This window comes from Pecten maximus, chromosome 15 (assembly GCF_902652985.1).
Source record: "Pecten maximus chromosome 15, xPecMax1.1, whole genome shotgun sequence".
Lineage (NCBI taxonomy): Eukaryota > Metazoa > Mollusca > Bivalvia > Pectinida > Pectinidae > Pecten > Pecten maximus.
The window spans coordinates 37,408,699-37,433,415 of NC_047029.1; the positions used below are offsets into that span (position 1 = coordinate 37,408,699).

Genomic DNA, 24,717 nt, shown 5'->3' on the forward strand with positions numbered 1-24,717 from the left:
TCAGTCAGTTCATGTTCTCTCAGGTAGAATATTGAGACATCTCTCTCAGTTCATATTATCTCGGGTAGAATATCGAGACATGTCAGTCAGTTCATGTTCTCTCAGGTAGAATATTGAGACATCTCTCTCAGTTCATATTATCTCAGGTAGAATATTGAGACATGTCAGTCAGTTCATGTTCGCTCACTCTAGTTGTGCTGATTTTCCAGGTAAAAACAGGAGAACAATTTACGAATACCATCGAGTAGAAGTGGATACATCCTTGGTTAGAGAGGGTACCGTCATCATCCTACATCCCAAGAAAAGTAAGTAACATCGGTAAGGTGGGTCAGATCAGTTAAAAACAGGCCACTTATTGTTGTATAAGGGAAGTTATTCTTGTAAATATTTAAAAACAGGCCACTTATTGTTCTATATGGGAAGTTATTCTTGTAAATGTTTAAAAACAGGCCACTTATTGTTCTATAAGGGAAATTATTCTTGTAAATGTTTAAAAACATGCCACTTATTGTTCTTTAAGGGAAGTTATTCTTGTAAATGTTTAAAAACAGTCCACTTATTGTTGTATAAGGGAAGTTATTCTTGTAAATGTTTAAAAACAGGCCACTTATTGTTCTATAAGGGAAGTTATTCTTGTAAATGTTTAAAAACAGGCCACTTATTGTTGTATAAGGGAAGTTATTCTTGTAAATGTTTTATCAGATTACCTTCCCTCAGATTAAAAGTTACAGATTAAAAGTTACAGATTAAAAGTTAAAAAAAGATTACTTGCATCAACTTTAATTTCTTGCAGTTTTTAAAGTATAAAATTCAAACTCAAAAACTAAAAACCTTTTTGTCGTATTTCTCAAAGCCATTGATTTAACTAAGTATAAAGACTGGTATAAATTACTTTCCTGTTTATTCCTGTTTGACCCTGACTGTTAATAGGACGTTAAGCAAAAACAAAGCTATTCCTAGAAATATGTTGATAATTGACAATATCACATGTATTAGTATATTCTGTGAATGTACATATGTAAGATGTAATTTATTTTATAATTTTTTTGTACAGGAATCATTCTGCTAATTATGATTACGTTAGCTTGTCTACCTTGGTTTCCATGGAAATCATTGTTGGTGCACTTACAATTCATCATACCGCTTATCTGTTTCAATTTGGTTTTGCACTAAAATTGATTTAAAAAAATAAAATTGAGTGTGTCAAATTAATTGCATTTACAGTACTATACAGTTATATCTATCTTAAATTGAGGCCATGCTAGCTGGGTCAGTCCATTATACAATGTAATCTCCAGTAAAGATCTGGGGTTACTACCCGAAAGGCAGTTTGTGTCTCTCATGGAAGCTTAAACATTGTCCTGTGCTATTGTGGTTGTGTACTTTCACCCAATTGCTCAGGATGTCATAGGACTTGCCTCCTGTATTAAGGTCAATGAGGTAGCCACCAACTACTACAAGAGGTCTAAAAAATTATCCTGGTTGTTCTCCTGGAAACAAATCCAACAAGCTAGAGCAAATGTATCTGAAAGTAAACAATTCAGAAGAGATCAGAGAAGGTTAGAAAATAAAGAGAAAATAAAGAAAAAATTTCAGTAAATACAAAATAAAGAAAAGGAAATAAAAACTTTGTATAATATTGTCTAATGATCAAACTTAATCTACCAGCATGTAACCTACTCACGGACTGTGAGATGTGTGTCACTGATGAGCTCGGATTCGACTGTAAATGGTGTGGAGAGGTACAGCGATGCTCCGACGGTGTGGACTGGAATAGGCAGACCTGGCGAGACAAAGGATGTACAACAAAGGTACGTCTTTATACCTCTACACTGACTAGATCACTCTACTCCAGTGTGTCAGTATGCTTGTGTCTCACAACTGATCAAATTTTTGAAAAATACAGTATCTGTTGTTACCATATTTATTCAGTAATAAGCCCAGTTGGTAAGCCTAACCCAGCGATAAGGGGTTGAACATTAATGCCGTCTTAAACAAAATGTTTGTTTCTTGTTTTTTATACTTTGGCTAAATTATAGACTTGGCTACAAAAATTAGGAACTGAGACATAGATGGTTCAAAAACATATTTCTAGTTTATAAAACTGCAATAGAAATGGTGGATTATTACCAGGCATGAGCTTATTGGTGGATGAACTATATTAACAGCTTGTGTGGATCAGTAGTGTCTATACTGTCTACACTGTAACCTTCGTGTTCATTATACATAAACAGGCCAGATCTCAATTCTTAGAGGATGGCAAGATCCAATAGAAGTTAAAAATCACATTGTGTTGATGGATAATAAAAATCACAATGTGTTGATGGATAATGAAAATCACAATGGTTTGATGGATAATAAAAATCACAATGTGTTGATGGATAATTAAAATCACAAAGTGTTGATGCATAATGAAAATCACAATGTGTTGATGGATAATAATAATCACAATGTGTTGATGGATAATAATAATCACAATGTGTTGATGGATAATAATAATCACAATGTGTTGATGGATAATGAAAATCAATAATTACCTAGCTGTAGGTGTTTTATGAAATAATCGTTAAACAATTTACTGGTCTATTGTTTCATATTTTTTAAGAAGTTTTTTGCCACACCAAATTAATGTGTAGTTCTTCAGAATTTCCTCAAGTAAAATACTAAAATTCAAAATGTGATGTATAAAAAACAGGAAATTTCCAGCTCTGTATTTAAGAAATTTCAAAAACTAGTTTAAGGTTTTAAATAATCATTGTTTGATAAACATGAAAATCTAAATCTGTACATTTTGTACGTGCTTAATTTCTTGACTATTTCTGATACAAAATTTGAAATATTCCTAATGAGTTATTGACTCCTTCTAAAATCATTGAAGTGGAAATGAAATTAAATTGTGGTTCTTCTGTACTATCTTAGAAATACAAATTCCAGAAAATTAATTTGGTGTGGCCTAAACTTTGATTTATTTTGTATTTTAATGTTTGGTTTGTCATGCAGTGTTGAAGTGGTGATATTGTTTGTCATAATTTGTCTGCATGCTTCATCAGTTCCTGAGAATGCCAATTCACACAAAGTAATATGCAGTTAAAAGCGCATGCTAGAATGCAGGTCCTCGGAATTACCAAAAAAATGAACTTTTAGAACATTTTAGATTAGATTCATTACAAAGGCCATGTATCCTAAAATGTTAATTGAAATAGTAAAATATTAATGAATGGATCAAAAGGAATCTTTGCCTAATAGAAAAAAAAATCAGAGAAGTTTGTGAAAAGGTTATCTTTAGAATAATTATGAGTTAGAAAACATACTGAGTTCAGTCATACATTTCATTTAATCGTGAAACAATTTATTGATCTCTGAAGGACCAATCATTGAAGGTCTAACAAACAATTAACTTGATCACAGGACCAATCACTGAAGGTTTAACAAAAACAATGAACTTGATCACATGACCAATCATTGAAGGTCTAACAAACAGTTAACTTGATCACAGGACCAATCATTGAAGGTCTAACAAACAATTAACTTGATCACAGGACCAATCACTGAAGGTTTAACAAAAACAATGAACTTGATCACAGGACCAATCATTGAAGGTCTAACAAACAATGAACTTGATCACATGACCAATCATTGAAGGTCTAACAAACAATCAACTTGATCACAGAACCAATCATTGAAGGTCTAACAGAAACAATCAACTTGATCACAGAACCAATCATTGAAGGTCTAACAGATTGAGAACAATCAACTTGATCACAGAACTCTAACAGAAACAATCAACTTGATCACAGAACCAATCATTGAAGGTCTAACAGAAACAATCAACTTGATCACAGGACCAATCATTGAAGGTCTAACAGAAACAATCAACTTGATCACATGACCAATCATTGAAGGTCTAACAGAAACAATCAACTTGATCACAGGACCAATCATTGAAGATCTAAAAAAGAGTTACTAAAATGATAAATTTGTTGGTTTCTAGAAACATTCAGTGAGAAATCTTTTGAACATATATGTATTGATATAAATAATCCTTACAGTTCCTCGACTGGCTTCTTATTCTTTTATATTGTAAGGTGCCCAATGAGGACTTGTGTTGTTATGTGTAGTTATAGTTATGTGTAGTTATGCTAGATGTCTGTTTCTTTAGCATGTGACTTGCCTTCTGTTTTCATCTTCTGCTAATCTCCAATTCATTTGTATGAAATTTTGAGTGACAATTAGCTGTGATTTTATATCCTCCCACAATTCAGACATTGTGTAGTCCTGTCTGCACAGAAATAGACTCCATTCTTTCTTCATGCATTCTTTCTGTTGTCATGGCAACAACAGTCCAGTATTTGTTGATGAGTCTGGGATTGGGAAGTTGCTTCTGTATCCATATGACTACATTGTAAGGATATAATAGTGACACAGCCACAAGTCTAGTCTTCCATTCCTAGTGCTGACTATCTTTGGGGGTATTGTAATTACAGGTCTCTAACAATGATTGTGTCCTTTAAAAGTCTTTTATATAATACTGTGTCAAAGTCCAAGTGATTGTGGTGTCTTTGTGTCTAAGTAAAACAACTTAAGGATGTAGAAGATATCTTGAAGATTATAAAACCCGTACCATTTTTCGTATTTTGATACAGACACAATAGGGGTAGAATACTAGACCATTCAACCTTGGGTTACTCTCCTGTCATACAGCTAACACTCGTTAATTTGTTTGACCTTGGGATAGCTCAGCAGCTTTGTGTATATATAACCAGTGTAGTGGTAATTCTGAATGGAGTAATTAGATTTTGTTAATTACACAATCTTGTTACGATTTAAATGGAAAACAGCAAACACATTTGATTTCAGATAGAAACATCTCGATTACAAATGTTTGATTTAAGATAGAAATCCTTCGATTACAAACATTTGATTTCAGATAAGAACCCCTCGATTGCAAGCGTTTGACTTCCGATAGAAACCCCTCAATTACAAGTGTTTGATTTCAGATAGAAACCCCTCAATTACAAATGTTTGATTTCAGATAGAAACCCCCCATTTACAAATGTTTGATTTCCGATAGAAACCCCTCGATTACAAGTGTTTGATTTCAGATAGAAACCCCTCGATTACAAGTGTTTGATTTCCGATAAGAACCCCTTGATTACAAGTGTTTGATTTCAGATAGAAACCCCTCGATTACAAGTGTTTGATTTCAGATAGAAACCCCTCGATTACAAATGTTTGATTTCAGATAGAAACCCCTCAATTACAAATGTTTGATTTCAGATAGAAACCCCTCAATTACAAGTATTTGATTTCAGATAAGAACCCCCCAATTACAAGCGTTTGACTTCCGATAGAAACCCCTCGGTTACAAGTGTTTGATTTCAGATAGAAACCCCTTGATTAACATGAGAAGGGATATTCTATTGAAGATGCTGATATATATCTGTATTTCTGTTACATTTTTGGTACTACACAATAATTCTAACTTCAACTGCAGTGATGGCAACATGAAATGTTTAATATTTATTCAGGCTTCTAGCTATGATTTCTTATCAAAATAGTGGGCTTATAAATATATATTTAACACTCCGTGGGTCAAAGGTAATTATTTGTACCTTTATTCTGCTACTATTACGAGACTAAAAAGTTGTGTGGCAGCTTACTTACAGAGCTTACTTTGCATTCCAGTGACAAGGTCAAAGGTCAAGGTCACTGTGCTATAAATAAATGATAGTCCCTAATATCTCAGATGGAAAATTAAAGCTCAATTGTCAAAGCTGCTTTTAGCATGCTTGCTAGGGGTTAAGGTGCAAATGTTTAATGACACTGTTACTATAAATAGCATGTCAAATGTGAAAGAGGAATATATACAGTGTGAAGATATTTGGTATGAATAGTACTTTTGTGTTACTTATTTTTATTTTTTTGTTGCTGGTATTAGGGGTTTGATAATGTCACTTTGTGTAATGCCACGGCGAACACAACAGAAGTGCCGACAATAGTAACCACGGCCAACTTAACAACTACCACGCAGCAAACCATGATGCCACCCGTTGTTACGACAACCCTCTCTCGAGTTGCCACAAAAAGGAGAATCCCTCGCCCACCTGTACCAAGCCTAACCTCGGAGAGTGTGGCTACCACATCGGTGGCGGTTACCATAGAGACATCTCCTCCCAGTGTTAAAGCTATAGTTTGTGACAAAGCTGGGGTAACTCAATCACTATTTTTAGACGTGGACTTCACACATCCCTGTGTCTGTCTTAACCCTAAACAAAAAGTATGGATCACAGTCAAAAGGTCCCTGTGTCTGTCTAACCCTAAACAAAAAGTATGGATCACAGTCAAAAGGTCCCTGTGTCTGTCTTAACCCTACACAGAAAGTATGGAAACCTACAGGCAATAATTTAACATATATTCTAAAGATGGTGGTTTGACCTGATGATTTAACATGTTACACACTGTGGTGGTTTGACCTGAGGTTATAACACGATCGATACTGTGGTGGTTTGACCCAAGGTTATAACACGATCGGTACTGTGGTGGTTTGACCCGAGGTTATAACACGATCGATACTGTGGTGGTTTGACCTGAGGTTATAACACGATCGGTACTGTGGTGGTTTGACCCGAGGTTATAACACGATTGGTACTGTGGCGGTTTGACCTGAGGTTATAACACGATCGGTACTGTGGTGGTTTGACCCGAGGTTATAACACGATCAGTACTGTGGTGGTTTGACCTGAGGTTATAACACGATTGGTACTGTGGCGGTTTGACCTGAGGTTATAACACGATTAGTACTGTGGTGGTTTGACCCGAGGTTATAACACGATCGGTACTGTGACAGTTTGACCCGAGGTTATAACACGATTGGTACTGTGGTGGTTTGACCTGAGGTTATAACAAGATCGGTACTGTGGTGGTTTGACCTGAGGTTATAACACGATCGGTACTGTGGTGGTTTGACCTGAGGTTATAACACGATCGGTACTGTGGTGGTTTGACCTGAGGTTATAACACGATCGGTACTGTGGTGGTTTGACCTGAGGTTATAATACGATCGGTACTGTGGTGGTTTGACCTGAGGTTATAACACGATCGGTACTGTGGTGGTTTAATTGGAGGTTATAACACAATCGGTACTGTGGTGGTTTAATTGGAGGTTATAACACGATCAGTACTGTGGTGGTTTGACCCGAGGTTATAACACGATTGGTACTGTGGTGGTTTGACCCGAGGTTATAACACAATCGGTACTGTGGTGGTTTGATCCGAGGTTATAACACGATCGGTACTGTGGTGGTTTGACCTGTGGTTATAACTTATAACACGATCGGTACTGTGGTGGTTTAATTGGAGGTTATAACACGATTGGTACTGTGGCGGTTTGATCCGAGGTTATAACACGATCGGTACTGTGGTGGTTTGACCTGTGGTTATAACTTATAACACGATCGGTACTGTGGTGGTTTAATTGGAGGTTATAACACGATTGGTACTGTGGCGGTTTGACCTGAGGTTATAACACGATCGGTACTGTGGTGGTTTGACCTGAGGTTATAACACGATCAGTACTGTGGTGGTTTGACCTGTGGTTATAACTTATAACACGATCGGTACTGTGGTGGTTTGACCCGAGGTTATAACACGATCGGTACTGTGGTGGTTTGACACGAGGTTATAACACGATCGGTACTGTGGTGGTTTGACCCTAGGTTATAACACGATCGGTACTGTGGTGGTTTGACCTGAGGTTATAACACGATCGGTACTGTGGTGGTTTGACCCGAGGTTATAACACGATCGGTACTGTGGTGGTTTGACCTGAGGTTATAACACGATCGGTACTGTGGTGGTTTGACCCGAGGTTATAACACGATTGGTACTGTGGTGGTTTGATCCGAGGTTATAACACGATCGGTACTGTGGTGGTTTGACCTGTGGTTATAACTTATAACATGATCGGTACTGTGGTGGTTTAATTGGAGGTTATAACACGATCGGTACTGTGGTGGTTTGACCCGAGGTTATAACACGATCGGTACTGTGGTGGTTTGACCCGAGGTTATAACACGATCTGTACTGTGGTGGTTTGACCTGAGGTTATAACACGATCGGTACTGTGGTGGTTTGACCTGAGGTTATAACACGATCGGTTCTGTGGTGGTTTGACCTGAGGTTATAACACGATCGGTACTGTGGTGGTTTGACCCGAGGTTATAACACGATCGGTACTGTGGTGGTTTGACATGAGGTTAATTAACACAGAAGTATCGTTATTAGCCCACCGCCATAAGAAAGTGGGCTATTCAAATTGCTCTTCATCCGGTGTCCATCTGGCTTCTGTCCATTTGCCATTTACAATTCTTGTTGTATGTATTTCTGGAGAGGCATTGGAATGATCACTGTCAAATCTCATCGTCTCTTGTTCTGTATCTCCCATTTTTAGGCTGATCAGAAAACAGGATAGCCAACGAGCAACCATTTCTAATTTTGTCAGTTGAAGTTTTTTATTCATTTCTAAAAAAATTCTTCATGGGTCGCGATCTTTCTAAATTTTCACCTGTAAATTCCATTTTGTGACTGATCTGAAAACAAGATGGCCTTTTTGAACCTTGCCAATTGAAATATTTTACAATCTAATTAAAATCAGATGTTCACTTTCCACTACGGAGTTTACGGAGAGGATGGTGAATATCTGATTTTTATTAGATTGAATTTTTTATTGCTATTACTCAGAAAGTTCTTCGTGGATATTTCTTGAATTTCTTTAAGCTTCCTCTGGTATAAGCTGAAGTCTGTTAACCCTATTTCTTGATAGATTTGTTTTCCCGATTTATATGTGGGTAATCTTCAAGATTTTAAATAAGATAAAAGTAAAGTTCAGTCTTTCCGAGATCCATTAAAGGTCAGTGATTGGTGGGGGCCAACGTCCCTCTGGGCCGGGTTATGTATTTCCTATCATTTGTGTATAGTCACCTCCTAGTATTTCTCTATGTAGCCTCACTGTGATGATTGGGTATATATAGAGGTGTTCTATTCTCACTAAAATCAAACCAACAATTACAACCATACTTATCCACAAGTAATGCCATGTCTGGTGATAAGCCTGCCAATGTTAATGAAGGTCAGTCAAAATATTAACATAAGATATTTCCCATTGTTCTGCAGTAGGGATGTACTGATAATTGAACAAAGTCCAAAAATCAGTAGATTATTTTAAAATGTGAAGTACTTGATCCTGATTTTAAAAGCTCAATTACAAATCGAAAAAGTCAAATAATTCCAGAATTGTGTTATCATATCCATCCCTAATCTACCAGTTTCGCATTGTAAAAAACAACACAGAACAAAGTAGAGCTAGCGTCAACCTAGGTAGATCAATGTTTTTGCATAAAATTATGTTTTAAACCTGATTAGAAATTCAAAGTAAACTTTGAATATTGATATGTATGATTCAGAATCCTAATATAATTCCTGTTCAGACAAAATCATTGAGAACGAGTTGGAAAATGAATGAAACGATGGCATAGGATAATGATGCTGAGATCGACAAATCATTTTTATAATTGGGGCAGTTTAAATCTCGGGTATGATAAAAATGAACTTCCCCTGAAATGAGTCCCTCCCCCTAGACGGAGTTAACAGATAATGGTCCCCTCGGATAGTTACAGGAACAATATGGTGTACACCTGTTGGCAGTCTAATTGCTGATATTCTGTAGTGTAGGTATCTGTTGAGACAGGTTGCTAACGAGTGTAGGTATCCATTGAGACAGGTTTCTAACGAGTGTAGGTATCCATTGAGACAGGTTGCTAACGAGTGTAGGTATCCATTGAGACAGGCTGCTAACGAGTGTAGGTATCAATTGAGACAGGTTGCTAACAAGTGTAGGTATCCATTGAGACAGGTTGCTAACGAGTGTAGGTATCTGTTGAGACAGGTTGCTAACGAGTGTAGGTTTCTGTTGAGACAGGTTTCTAACGAGTGTAGGTATCTGTTGAGACAGGTTTCTAATGAGTGTAGGTATCCATTGAGACAGGTTTCTAACGAGTGTAGGTATCTGTTGAGACAGGTTGCTAACGAGTGTAGGTATCCATTGAGACAGGTTTCTAACGAGTGTAGGTATCCATTAAGACAGGTTGCTAACGAGTGTAGGTATCCATTGAGACAGGCTGCTAACGAGTGTAGGTATCAATTGAGACAGGTTGCTAACAAGTGTAGGTATCCATTGAGACAGGTTGCTAACGAGTGTAGGTATCTGTTGAGACAGGTTGCTAAAGAGTGTAGGTATCTGTTGAGACAGGTTGCTAACGAGTGTAGGTATCTGTTGAGACAGGTTTCTAATGAGTGTAGGTATCTGTTGAGACAGGTTTCTAACGAGTGTAGGTATCTGTTGAGACAGGTTTCTAACGAGTGTAGGTATCTGTTGAGACAGGTTTCTAACGAGTGTAGGTATCCATTGAGACAGGTTTCTAACGAGTGTAGGTATCCATTGAGACAGGTTTCTAACGAGTGTAGGTATCCGTTGAAACAGGTTGCTAACGAGTGTGGGTATCCGTTGAAACAGGTTGCTAACGAGTGTGGGTATCCGTTGAGACAGGTTTCTAACGAGTGTAGGTATCCATTGAGACAGGTTGCCAACGAGTGTAGGTATCCATTGAGACAGGTTTCTAACGAGTGTAGGTATCCGTTGAGACAGGTTGCTAACGAGTGTAGTTATCCATTGAGACAGGCTGCTAACGAGTGTAGGTATCCGTTGAGACAGGTTTCTAACGAGTGTAGGTATCCGTTGAGACAGGTTGCTAACGAGTGTAGGTATCTGTTGAGACAGGTTTCTAACAAGTGTAGGTATCTGTTGAGACAGGTTTCTAACGAGTGTAGGTATCCGTTGAGACAGGTTTCTAAGGAGTGTAGGTATCCGTTGAGATATGTTGCTAACGAGTGTAGGTATCTGTTGAGACAGGTTTCTAATGAGTGTAGGTATCTGTTGAGACAGGTTTCTAACGAGTGTAGGTATCCATTGAGACAGGTTTCTAACGAGTGTAGTTATCCGTTGAGACAGGTTGCTAACGAGTATAGGTATCTGTTGAGACAGGTTTCTAACAAGTGTAGGTATCTGTTGAGACAGGTTTCTAACGAGTGTAGGTATCCGTTGAGACAGGTTTCTAACGAGTGTAGGTATCCGTTGAGACAGGTTGCTAACGAGTGTAGGTATCTGTTGAGACAGGTTTCTAATGAGTGTAGGTATCTGTTGAGACAGGTTTCTAACGAGTGTAGGTATCTGTTGAGACAGGTTTCTAACGAGTGTAGGTATCTGTTGAGACAGGTTTCTAACGAGTGTAGGTATCCATTGAGACAGGTTTCTAACGAGTGTAGGTATCCATTGAGACAGGTTTCTAACGAGTGTAGGTATCTGTTGAGACAGGTTGCTAACGAGTGTAGGTATCCATTGAGACAGGTTTCTAACGAGTGTAGGTATCCATTGAGACAGGTTGCTAACGAGTGTAGGTATCCATTGAGACAGGCTGCTAACGAGTGTAGGTATCAATTGAGACAGGTTGCTAACAAGTGTAGGTATCCATTGAGACAGGTTGCTAACGAGTGTAGGTATCTGTTGAGACAGGTTGCTAACGAGTGTAGGTTTCTGTTGAGACAGGTTTCTAACGAGTGTAGGTATCTGTTGAGACAGGTTTCTAATGAGTGTAGGTATCCATTGAGACAGGTTTCTAACGAGTGTAGGTATCTGTTGAGACAGGTTGCTAACGAGTGTAGGTATCCATTGAGACAGGTTTCTAACGAGTGTAGGTATCCATTAAGACAGGTTGCTAACGAGTGTAGGTATCCATTGAGACAGGCTGCTAACGAGTGTAGGTATCAATGGGGACAGGTTGCTAACAAGTGTAGGTATCCATTGAGACAGGTTGCTAACGAGTGTAGGTATCTGTTGAGACAGGTTGCTAAAGAGTGTAGGTATCTGTTGAGACAGGTTGCTAACGAGTGTAGGTATCTGTTGAGACAGGTTTCTAATGAGTGTAGGTATCTGTTGAGACAGGTTTCTAACGAGTGTAGGTATCTGTTGAGACAGGTTTCTAACGAGTGTAGGTATCTGTTGAGACAGGTTTCTAACGAGTGTAGGTATCCATTGAGACAGGTTTCTAACGAGTGTAGGTATCCATTGAGACAGGTTTCTAACGAGTGTAGGTATCCGTTGAAACAGGTTGCTAACGAGTGTGGGTATCCGTTGAAACAGGTTGCTAACGAGTGTGGGTATCCGTTGAGACAGGTTTCTAACGAGTGTAGGTATCCATTGAGACAGGTTGCCAACGAGTGTAGGTATCCATTGAGACAGGTTTCTAACGAGTGTAGGTATCCGTTGAGACAGGTTGCTAACGAGTGTAGTTATCCATTGAGACAGGCTGCTAACGAGTGTAGGTATCCGTTGAGACAGGTTTCTAACGAGTGTAGGTATCCGTTGAGACAGGTTGCTAACGAGTGTAGGTATCTGTTGAGACAGGTTTCTAACAAGTGTAGGTATCTGTTGAGACAGGTTTCTAACGAGTGTAGGTATCCGTTGAGACAGGTTTCTAAGGAGTGTAGGTATCCGTTGAGATATGTTGCTAACGAGTGTAGGTATCTGTTGAGACAGGTTTCTAATGAGTGTAGGTATCTGTTGAGACAGGTTTCTAACGAGTGTAGGTATCCATTGAGACAGGTTTCTAACGAGTGTAGGTATCCGTTGAGACAGGTTGCTAACGAGTATAGGTATCTGTTGAGACAGGTTTCTAACAAGTGTAGGTATCTGTTGAGACAGGTTTCTAACGAGTGTAGGTATCCGTTGAGACAGGTTTCTAAGGAGTGTAGGTATCCGTTGAGACAGGTTGCTAACGAGTGTAGGTATCTGTTGAGACAGGTTTCTAATGAGTGTAGGTATCTGTTGAGACAGGTTTCTAACGAGTGTAGGTATCTGTTGAGACAGGTTTCTAACGAGTGTAGGTATCTGTTGAGACAGGTTTCTAACGAGTGTAGGTATCCATTGAGACAGGTTTCTAACGAGTGTAGGTATCCATTGAGACAGGTTTCTAACGAGTGTAGGTATCTGTTGAGACAGGTTGCTAACGAGTGTAGGTATCCATTGAGACAGGTTTCTAACGAGTGTAGGTATCCATTGAGACAGGTTGCTAACGAGTGTAGGTATCCATTGAGACAGGCTGCTAACGAGTGTAGGTATCAATTGAGACAGGTTGCTAACAAGTGTAGGTATCCATTGAGACAGGTTGCTAACGAGTGTAGGTATCTGTTGAGACAGGTTGCTAAAGAGTGTAGGTATCTGTTGAGACAGGTTTCTAACGAGTGTAGGTATCCATTGAGACAGGTTTCTAACGAGTGTAGGTATCCGTTGAGACAGGTTGCTAACGAGTGTAGGTATCTGTTGAGACAGGTTTCTAACAAGTGTAGGTATCTGTTGAGACAGGTTTCTAACGAGTGTAGGTATCCGTTGAGACAGGTTTCTAAGGAGTGTAGGTATCCGTTGAGACAGGTTGCTAACGAGTGTAGGTATCTGTTGAGACAGGTTTCTAATGAGTGTAGGTATCTGTTGAGACAGGTTTCTAACGAGTGTAGGTATCTGTTGAGACAGGTTTCTAACGAGTGTAGGTATCTGTTGAGACAGGTTTCTAACGAGTGTAGGTATCCATTGAGACAGGTTTCTAACGAGTGTAGGTATCCATTGAGACAGGTTTCTAACGAGTGTAGGTATCCGTTGAAACAGGTTGCTAACGAGTGTAGGTATCCGTTGAAACAGGTTGCTAACGAGTGTGGGTATCCGTTGAGACAGGTTTCTAACGAGTGTAGGTATCCATTGAGACAGGTTGCCAACGAGTGTAGGTATCCATTGAGACAGGTTTCTAACGAGTGTAGGTATCCGTTGAGACAGGTTGCTAACGAGTGTAGTTATCCATTGAGACAGGCTGCTAACGAGTGTAGGTATCCGTTGAGACAGGTTTCTAACGAGTGTATGTATCCGTTGAGACAGGTTGCTAACGAGTGTAGGTATCTGTTGAGACAGGTTTCTAACAAGTGTAGGTATCTGTTGAGACAGGTTTCTAACGAGTGTAGGTATCCGTTGAGACAGGTTGCTAACGAGTGTAGGTATCTGTTGAGACAGGTTTCTAACGAGTGTAGGTAACTGTTGAGACAGGTTTCTAACGAGTGTAGGTATCCATTGAGACAGGTTTCTAACGAGTGTAGGTATCCGTTGAGACAGGTTGCTAACGAGTGTAGGTGTCTGTTGAGACAGGTTTCTAACAAGTGTAGGTATCTGTTGAGACAGGTTTCTAACGAGTGTAGGTATCCGTTGAGACAGGTTTCTAAGGAGTGTAGGTATCCGTTGAGACAGGTTGCTAACGAGTGTAGGTATCTGTTGAGACAGGTTTCTAACGAGTGTAGGTATCTGTTGAGACAGGTTTCTAACGAGTGTAGGTATCCATTGAGACAGGTTTCTAACGAGTGTAGGTATCCATTGAGACAGGTTTCTAACGAGTGTAGGTATCCGTTGAAACAGGTTGCTAACGAGTGTGGGTATCCGTTGAAACAGGTTGCTAACGAGTGTGGGTATCCGTTGAAACAGGTTGCTAACGAGTGTAGGTATCCGTTGAGACAGGTTTCTAACGAGTGTAGGTATGCATTGAGACAGGTTGCCAACGAGTGTAGGTATCCATTGAGACAGGTTTCTAACGAGTGTAGGTATCCGTTGAGACAGGTTGCTAACGAGCGTAGTTATCCATTGAGACAGGCTGCTAACGAGTGTAGGTATCCGTTGAGACAGGTTTCTAACGAGTGTAGGTATCCGTTGAGACAGGTTGCTAACGAGTGTAGGTATCTGTTGAGACAGGTTTCTAACAATTGTAGGTATCTGTTGAGACAGGCTGCTAACGAGTGTAGGTATCCGTTGAGACAGGTTTCTAAGGAGTGTAGGTATCCGTTGAGACATGTTGCTAACGAGTGTAGGTATCTGTTGAGACAGGTTTCTAATGAGTGTAGGTATCTGTTGAGAGAGGTTTCTAACGAGTGTAGGTATCCGTTGAGACAGGTTTCTTACGAGTGTAGGTATCTGTTGAGACAGGTTTCTAACGAGTGTAGGTAACTGTTGAGACAGGTTTCTAACGAGTGTAGGTATCCATTGAGACAGGTTTCTAACGAGTGTAGGTATCCATTGAGACAGGTTTCTAACGAGTGTAGGTATCCGTTGAGACAGGTTTCTAACGAGTGTGGGTATCCGTTGAAACAGGTTTCTAACGAGTGTGGGTATCCGTTGAAACAGGTTGCTAACGAGTGTGGGTATCCGTTGAAACAGGTTGCTAACGAGTGTGGGTATCCGTTGAGACAGGTTTCTAACGAGTGTAGGTATCCATTGAGACAGGTTGCCAACGAGTGTAGGTATCCATTGAGACAGGTTGCTAACGAGTTTAGGTATCTGTTGAGACAGGTTGCTAACGAGTGTAGGTATCCTATTGTCTCGGGAGAATTTTTGGTACCCTTGGTAATATTCCGGTTAGAAATATCTTTGAAATACAGCTTCATTAAATGATATTACTGGCACAGTTTATATCTTAATGTTGAGTTATTTTGTGATTGTTTTCACAGTTCATCACAAACATTTTATCACCTTCATCTGCACTCTGATATCTCACATTATAATTCCGTATGTGACCAAGTAACAACACTGGGCTCTGAACCATTAAACAAAATCAGAATGAATAAAAAACGCTCAGAAATCCTGATGAAATGATAGGATAGTTAACTTGTGATAAGGGGCTTATTTGGTCTCTACTAGAGTTAACTTATGATAAGGGGTTTATTTGGTCTCTACTGGAGTTAACCTGTGATAAGGGGCTTATTTGGTCTCTACTAGAGTTAACTTGTGATAAGGGGCTTATTTGGTCTCTACTAGAGTTAACTTGTGATAAGGGGCTTTTTTGGTCTCTACTAAGAGTTAACTTGTGATAAGGGGCTTTTTTGGTCTCTACTGGAGTTAACTTGTGATAAGGGGCTTTTTTGGTCTCTACTAGAGTTAACTTGTGATAAGGGGCTTTTTTGGTCTCTACTGGAGTTAACTTGTGATAAGGGGCTTATTTGGTCTCTACTGGAGTTAACTTGTGATAAGGGGCTTATTTGGTCTCTACTGGAGTTAACTTGTGATAAGGGGCTTTTTTTCTACTAGAGCTAATAACATATTCTAACATCGATTATTTGTTTTCACTTCATTTCATTAACAACATCCAATAATCCAGCCCTTATAGGAAACAGTAACACAATTTTCAGTAGTCTCTAATTTTCTACCTCAGTTCTTTCCATGAAGACACCAATTATCGAAGTTGTTTTAGGGTAAAGACTGATGCATTGATCTTAACTTTGTTTCAAACAATAATGTTATTGATACCTTTCTGTTTTTTACAATTAACTATTTATTGTGCTCTATTTATAGATACAGTACAATTTTTGTACATTAAAATGGTAATTTGTTTAGAAACCATTCCTATATACAGTGAACCCTGTCTGAACTGAGCACTTCTTACTCCAGTATTGGTTTTCATAATAAATGAATACTGCAAGAAATCCATTTACCTCATGGCAAAGTTTTATATAAAATTCAACAAAGGGCAGTAACTCTATATAAAGTGAAAACGTTACCTTTATTTTGATATCTACATCTAGAGTATTCTCCTGTAATGTAAGGTAACATAGTATCCATAACAGGACACACAAGGTATTAAAACCTTTCTATACAAACTGACACTTAAAATACAGTAGAGCCAAAAATGAGCTCAACTTAATATCATCCTTCTAGGATACTAATTATATATAAAGGTCTAAAGTTTTAACACCTATAGGAGGTGATGCCCTGATAACAGTAACAGGGTACATAGATTTGTAGTGTAGGCTTGAAAAAGTCTTGTATCCTGCCTTTGACGGCCTTGAATAGTCCTTGACTATATGTGATCCATTGTTTCAAATACAGTGGAACTTCGTTAACTCGAACTCGGAAAACTCGAATACCCCGCTTAACTCAAAGTACCTCGTTGGTCCCGGCCGAATTCTCTCTTTATCTTAGTAAAGAAAACTCGGAAAACTCGAACTCGGAAAACTCGAATACCCCGCTTAACTCGAAGTACCATGTCAGTCCCGGCCAAATTCTCTCTTTATCTTAGTAAAGAAAACTCGGGAAAACTTGAATAACTCGGATAATACGAAGTGAAAATTTGGTCCCAACAATAAAAATCCTATTTAATGTGGATAGGGGTATATTTTCAATTAAAACTGAAAGAATGACTGTTTTTAGTCCCCTGCTGGTGAAACAGGGGGGACTATAGGTTTCCTCTCCGTCCGTCTTGTATGTATATATAACGCCAAAGTATGTCGACCCTCTAGCGGCTTCATTCCTTGAGAGATTTTGATCAACCTTCAAACATTGAGAAAGGACCATAATATCCCAAACTAATAGAAGTTTCAGGGTTTTTTGGTCAAGGTGAAGGTCACTGTGGTTATTTTTAGCGGGAGCTAATAACCTACATACCTAGATGTATATACACTGGTGTTTAAATATAAAAATCTCATAAAAGACCGGAATAAACAGTACTCAGTTCAGACAGGTTTTGCTGTATAATTGAAATGTGGCTTACTTTATAATGATCTTCTAAGATTCTAGTTAAGTGAGTTATTAGGTTACTTATCAATTTCCAATGTTGATGACACATCATCGCTCCTGGTATTCTATACAATTTAATTTTTACCTTTTGCATCTTTGCGAATGACATTCAGACATTTTTGTTTCATAATGATAGAAAAAAAAATATGAAAAACAAGTCAACTTTTGGGCAACTTATGAATATTCACAAAAACAAAATTTCTTTAATGTAAATCTAGACCTGTGTGTTACAGTAAAATTTTAAAACTCTCGGGTCGAGAAATGTTCTGGTTTACCCATCTCTGTTTGATCCTGTATGTGGAATGATGCATGATGTTTGTTCAATAATGAATGCATGGTATATTTGGTTAAGTCAACATTTCTGTCTTTTGCATGAAACTGGATCGGGGATACATTGGTTATTAATTACCTCCCCTTGTATGGGTTATATGTAAGTAGTTACCTCCCCTTGTATGGGTTATATGTAGGTAGTTACCTCCCCTTATATTTCCTTGTTTCTACTTCACAGGCAGGAAATTCGAACTGTGACCTACTTAACAACAAGAATAGAGGTATGTATCAATAATAGGTGACCTGTTTAATTCAACATGACCTATTGAAACATAAATAGGTCACTACTATGACCTTCTTGAACATAAATAGGTCACTACTATGACCTACTTGAACATAAATAGATCACTACTATGACCTACTTGAACATAAATAGATCACTACTATGACCTACTTGAACATAAATAGATCACTACTATGACCTACTTATAGTAGTGTGACATAATTTAATATCTATCACTTCACAGTGACCTATTTATATCAGTATGACCTACTTACATAATTATCTATGATGGTGACTTAATTATCATGAGTAATTATAACACGATAGTGTCACCTGGTTAATGGTGATATGGTAACTCTACAAATGTTTATTTTCAGAGCTGATTTGATTTAGATTCTAGATGGTGAAGTGATGCTATGGTTTTTCTTTTCAGATTTTTCTTTAGGCATTGTGATAGCAGTGATTGTGATATTACTGATCCTGATAGGAAGTATCGGAGGCTGGGTGTTCTACGCCTACAGAAACCCACAGTCCTCCTCGGGCATGTGGCTCATGGAGGTAAGTCAGGCCGGTCAGGTCATAAGGTCAGGTGTCGGGTCAAATGGCTAGGGGTCAGGTCATTTTTTGTGTTATTGTTACCATAGCGACTATGTTATAGTGTTTTAAACAAAAACAACAAAGAAATGATACTTTCATGATAAAAAGTTATGTGACGACATTCTGTAACATTTTGTTAAAAATTTCCATTTCAACATCTTACTTGTCAAATTTCTAATTGTTAAACATTCATCCATTTATTAATTTTCTTAGATAGATAAAAATGCATTTTAAATATTTTTGTTTTAGCACCGTCCAAGCCAGATGAAACAAAAAATGGCAAAAATGAAGTTTTGGAAGAAAACAACATCTACAGGAGAAAAATATGAAATACGATCAGAGGCGGAGGCCTAGCGATGATATGACTGGGAGACAGCCAAGCAGCGACTAGAGAACTTCAACATTCTTATCATCTTCGTTTTGTCAAACTCAGATATATTTACAATGTAAAACCTGTGGGTTTTGTTGTCAGCCATATTTGAAAATCTAATCTTATAGGGTTGAGTATGTTTGGAAATATGTACTTATAGACGTACAGTTGAGTGATTTATTATCCTAAATATGTAAAAACTTACAAATATGCTCAGACAGGTCATTATAAGTGTTTGTTCCACAGGTGGGGTCAGCCAAGAACTTGCACAGAATATTAAGGTTTGAACTGTAGCTGATTCAAAACCTTGGCCCTAGGGATTTTTGTTTGATTAGCTTACAGCCAAATCTCATAGTCGATCTTCGATGCAAAATATTTTTCATAATGTCAACTGAAGTATGGCAGTTAAACATTATCAAGCTACTTTAGGAAATGTTGAGCTCATAATATTAAAAAAAAAAAAAATAAAAAATCTAATGACTGTTCAGGAATAGTGTCTTTATCGACTGAGATGAATCAACTTTGTCATGAGGGGAGAAGAAAAAAATAATTTCAACAATATAAGTAAGCTAATTATAAAATGAAATGCTAGAATATAAGTAAGCTAATTATACAATGAAATGCTAGGCCCACAGCTCCGTTACATGATTTCTTGTTGATGTGAAGTTTGATTGCAAGGAATTTTTTTTTCATCCAAGGATTGTGATATACAATTAATCCCGTGATGTACCCTTGTATAACATCTCTTCATTACGGAGGAGTTTAATCTGTTTTTTGGAAGTGTCCTACATCCACATCACACCTAACAGTTGGTGTATCGTTGGTCCACTTGTGTGGAAAACTCGCCAGGTTTTTTCTACAGAAGCTGTTCAGACAGCTCCACTTCATCCTGAATCACTTTTTGACTCTATGCATAAGAGATTTTTCGAAACATTGTAGTTGAAATTTGCATTGATTTTTAATATGACACGTCGGATACAAAAAGGATCCATGATCAATGTTTTCATTATATGGATGTTTTTTAATCAGACACAGATTTAAAGCAGAATTTTTGTGAGAATGTATAGAATTAAATGGATATATTTTGCTTTTTTAACCAGCTGAGACATTGTTTTACACACAGGATTTTTTATCATTTCAACAACACTATTTAAATCGTGAAGTAATTAGGACGGGACTTAAATACACTCTGTAGTTGACAAAAATTTATATTTTTAAATACTGATAAATACCAGAATATCAGGGAATCCGACCTCAACTTCTGTTGGTCAAATGTGAGATAGACTATATATATCCACAATAAGCCCACCCACGCCTGTCGTAGGTCAGACTATATATATCCACGATAAGCCCACTCACGCCTGTCGTAGGTCAGTAAAAATACTATTTCATTGTACAGCAAGATTAACCCACCGTTTACCGTGAGTAAAACTTGATTTCTCGGCTATTTACAGGCTAAATAGTCTACAGTGAAATAAGAAGCTCCAATAATCGTCCACCTTGGAATATTAAGATGTTATTGGACAAATGAGGGACTAGGGTAGATCCAGGCTTCAGTGATGACCTGGAAATGGGTTTTTTTTATCAAATATGGGGAAGATCTGTATCAGAATGCGTCTGGTCTACCGAATCATTTCCTTTCTGTTACCATGATTACCCCACCTCACGTCTTCTTGTTTCATTTGATTTCAATATTTACGTGAAAGGAAATTTAAATGATCAACTGTTGTGCCTTCCATGTATCGTTAGGTATCAAATTAAAATTGGTCTGTTTTGGATAATCCTGATCTCCACGGAATCCGCCGTGTACAGGACGAGATTCAGCGATCCATGTATTGTAGTAATATATTGAGGGAAACACTCATAACCAGGATGAGTTTAATAGACTCTTTGACCCCCTTGGGACTCACAGGGTTCTCAACCCCAGGGAAAGATTCTTAAGTTGCCAAACACGAGGCTCGCCAAGTATTTAGCAGATTTTAGAATCTTACCCTGAAGGGTTTAGATCCTCTGTCTCATTCCAAGGGGGTGAATGATTATATTTCTCTTCCCCTTTTATCCTCGTACATATCTAATATATATCTAATATTGATGTTACATGAATACAAGACAACGTTGATGTTCGATGATTGTAGAAGTGACATCATTGTATTGTTGTGACATCATGGTGTTGTTGCCATGACATCATACAATTATTGAGAATGTGCGAAGAACACATGTAACTTGTTACAACCCAAGGGTGAGATCAGAGTGAGTCATCATGTTAAAATTGTGGATATCCCTGTAAGATTCCGTAGTAATATATATATTTATATAATATTCATGTGAATGAGCTGGTACATTTAATCATTTTTGTAACATGTCAATCATAAAGGAAGGTTTGACCAGAATGTATCACATGATTGTCACATGACCTTGTGTGTTTCACCAGATCATGTGACAATGATATACGGAGTTCATGATGATTTATCCCCCTCACAATGGTCCTCTCTGATGACAGTAGAACAAGATAATTTTATAGAATGGCCTTTCTGAAACTATGATAGATACATGTGATTTTGTGACAAAATTCACAATTTTACTGAAACTATATTGTTTTGTAATTCCAAGCAGACGTTGTTTCCAAATTTATGAACAGATTGTGATAGGCAAAACTTTGTTTTATGTTTTTGTTTAATTTTTTATTACTCTCAGGTAATTAAACAAAATTTCGAAAGGAGCAAAAGCAAGGTTGGGGTTGGGGGAGGAGATTTTTAAGTAAAACTTGAGAGGTCTGAGAGGTTTGAAAGTTTTTTTATCAGCATGAGAATGGAATGATTAAGATTTATCCCAAGTATGTGTGGTGGTATGTCAGTACGAGGTTGAGATACGAACATGCTTAAGAAGGGTACATGTTTGATAGGATTTGGTTGTGTGACACATCAAGGACCGATAACAGACAGATTACTTGGTGTGCCACACAAGGACCGACAATGGACAGATTTCTTAGTGTGCCACACAAGGACTGACAATGGACAGATTACTTGTTGTGCCACACAAGGACTGACAATGGGCAGATTTCTTGGTGTGCCACACAAGGTCCGACAATGGACAGATTACTTGGTTTGCCACACAAGGACCGACAATGGAAAGATTATTTGGTGTGCCACACAAGGACCGACAATGGACAGATTACTTGGTGTGCCACACAAGGACCGACAACATGGACAGCTTACTTGGTGTGCCACACAAGGACCGACAATGGACAGATTACTTGATGTAACACATCAAGGACTGACAATGGACAGCTTACTTGGTGTGCAACACAAGGACCGACGATGGACAGATTACTTGGTGTGCCACATCTAGGACTGACAATGGACAAATATCTTGGTGTGTTACATGGAGGAATGAACAAATGACAAATGTTGCTGTGCGACGCCACTGTGATATCATTGTTTGCAGATGTTTGGTTGTTATTTTTTGTATAGTATCAAAAATTATTTATGTTACCGTTGAGTTGCACAAGAGGGTGAATCCGGTTTTTCTACCACAGAAGATTAATGAAATAGACACGTACAGAGGTGCATACACAAAAGTACTCAACGAATGACAGATCTGTGGGAATACTCGATAATAAGAGATTAAATAGTGATGTATGTGTTGTTTTAAAAATGGCAATTCTGTTAGCTTCTCACTACAAGTAGATTAATATTGGAGCAAGGATTGAAACTAAAGTAGCCGAAATAAATGTATTTATAGCGGTAAGAGGTACCAACAAATTGGGATATTATACAACTACAGAAAGTATCCCTTTCATTATAGATACTCAGTGGAAAGATTCTATATAAATCAAATCTATTCAAATCATCAAATCTGTTTTACAGAATCATTGTATGAATTATAAAAGTCACAAATAACAAACCGTTGGTGATCCAGGCCCTGGTGTCATCAATTTCCTTTAACAATTTAACCTCCTAACTTAAATTTACCATTCGAGAGTATAGCAGAATTTAAGGAAAGTTCCTTAGTTAATATTTTAATGTTTTCCCCTTAAATCCAATAATACTTTCCTATATATTAAGGTAAGGTACTTTGATGAAACCAGAGCCAGGGCTACTTTCTGTTATAGCAGTTCAAAAAGTTTGACCGATTTGACCAGGGTTACTTTCTGTTATACCAGTCCAAACAGTTTGACCGATTTGACCAGGGCTACTTTCTGATATACCAGTCCAAAAAGTTTGACCGATTTGACCGAGGTTACTTTCTGTTATACCAGTCCAAACAGCTTGACCGTTTTGACCACAGTTGTTCGTTTATGAAATATGATTTCAGACAAACCTTGACAAAAACTTCAATTGGCATCTGCAGGTTCATCAAGAGTTCTACCTAAAATGTGAAGAACTATGTAAGGGAGCTTACTCTTATAAAAATAAACTACTTTGAAGCAAAAATCTTCTTATCAGTTAAAACCAATTTGTTGGTGCCTTTTTACCGTGTCCATAGAAACAACAGAGTTTCTTCAGTACAGGTTGATCAGTACAGGTAGATCAGTACAGGTAGATCAGTACAGGTTGATCAGTACAGGTAGATCAGTACAGGTTGATCAGTACAGGTAGATCAGTACAGGTAGATCAGTACAGGTAGATCAGTACAGGTAGATCAGTACAGGTAGATCAGTACAGGTTGATCAGTACAGGTAGATCAGTACAGGTAGATCAGTACAGGTAGATCAGTACAGGTAGATCAGTACAGGTAGATCAGTACAGGTTGATCAGTACAGGTAGATCAGTACAGGTTGATCAGTACAGGTAGATCAGTACACATATAAAAGTACCATACCTCTGTCTTCACTCGGAATATGTCACCACCTCGTATATATTATAGTCTTAACTTGATATGGAAGCATGTCCTTGTTATTAGGTAAATTAGTATTTCTTTTGAATTTTTAACAAAGTGCTTGCAATGTCTTTGGTCTTTAAATAAGTTAGTTATAAAAGTGGTGAAAGTAGAATAGACAAAAGAACAAAGTAAAATGTTTACTTGATGTATGAATCTATAATAGATATCAACAGTATCTTATGTTACTGTGGCAACCATTTTACTACAGCTTCAAGAATTGATTCTGCAGCTGAATATGAATTTTGCCCATTATTTTCACTTGATGTCTAAATATTTATTTTCTCATGAATTGAATCTCCACATTGAAACAAATTTGTCTTTTTGAATGTTTTTTTTCACTTTGCATAATCCATATTATGGTATTATTTTTTGTGCAATTTTGGCAAAATATGACATTTAAGAAATCTCAAATTTGCTTCAAATGTTTTTGTTAGAGTTTGAATTGTGTCCTGTTGACTTGGCCCCTTTTTACATGTTTTATCGTGTGTTTTACATAACCTATGACCTATGACCTGATCACTAACCCCTGTTTTCTCAGCCTCCTTTGTTTTGACTTTTGTCGGCGAATGATGTACATTTCACTACAAGAAATATTTATGAATCACTATG

The 24,717-nt window shown here is 37.8% G+C and overlaps 1 protein-coding gene across 4 annotated transcripts in view; it reads left to right on the forward strand.

The window, feature by feature from the left end:
- The window catches only part of LOC117343610 (plexin domain-containing protein 1-like), a 150,848-nt gene extending 129,671 nt beyond the window's left edge, over window positions 1–21,177 (forward strand). For 2 of the 4 annotated variants that reach the window (XM_033906045.1, XM_033906046.1), the window contains 5 exons: window positions 210–305; window positions 1,669–1,811; window positions 18,216–18,258; window positions 18,694–18,818; window positions 19,107–21,177. In XM_033906045.1, the coding sequence (XP_033761936.1) occupies window positions 210–305; window positions 1,669–1,811; window positions 18,216–18,258; window positions 18,694–18,818; window positions 19,107–19,211 (512 nt within the window). In that variant the 3' untranslated portion in view covers window positions 19,212–21,177. Of the gene's footprint in view, window positions 1–209; window positions 306–1,668; window positions 1,812–5,938; window positions 6,386–18,215; window positions 18,259–18,693; window positions 18,819–19,106 lie in introns of those variants that run through there. The other 2 variants (XM_033906043.1, XM_033906044.1) reach the window with 1 other exon arrangement.
- Window positions 21,178–24,717: the final 3,540 nt, after the last annotated feature.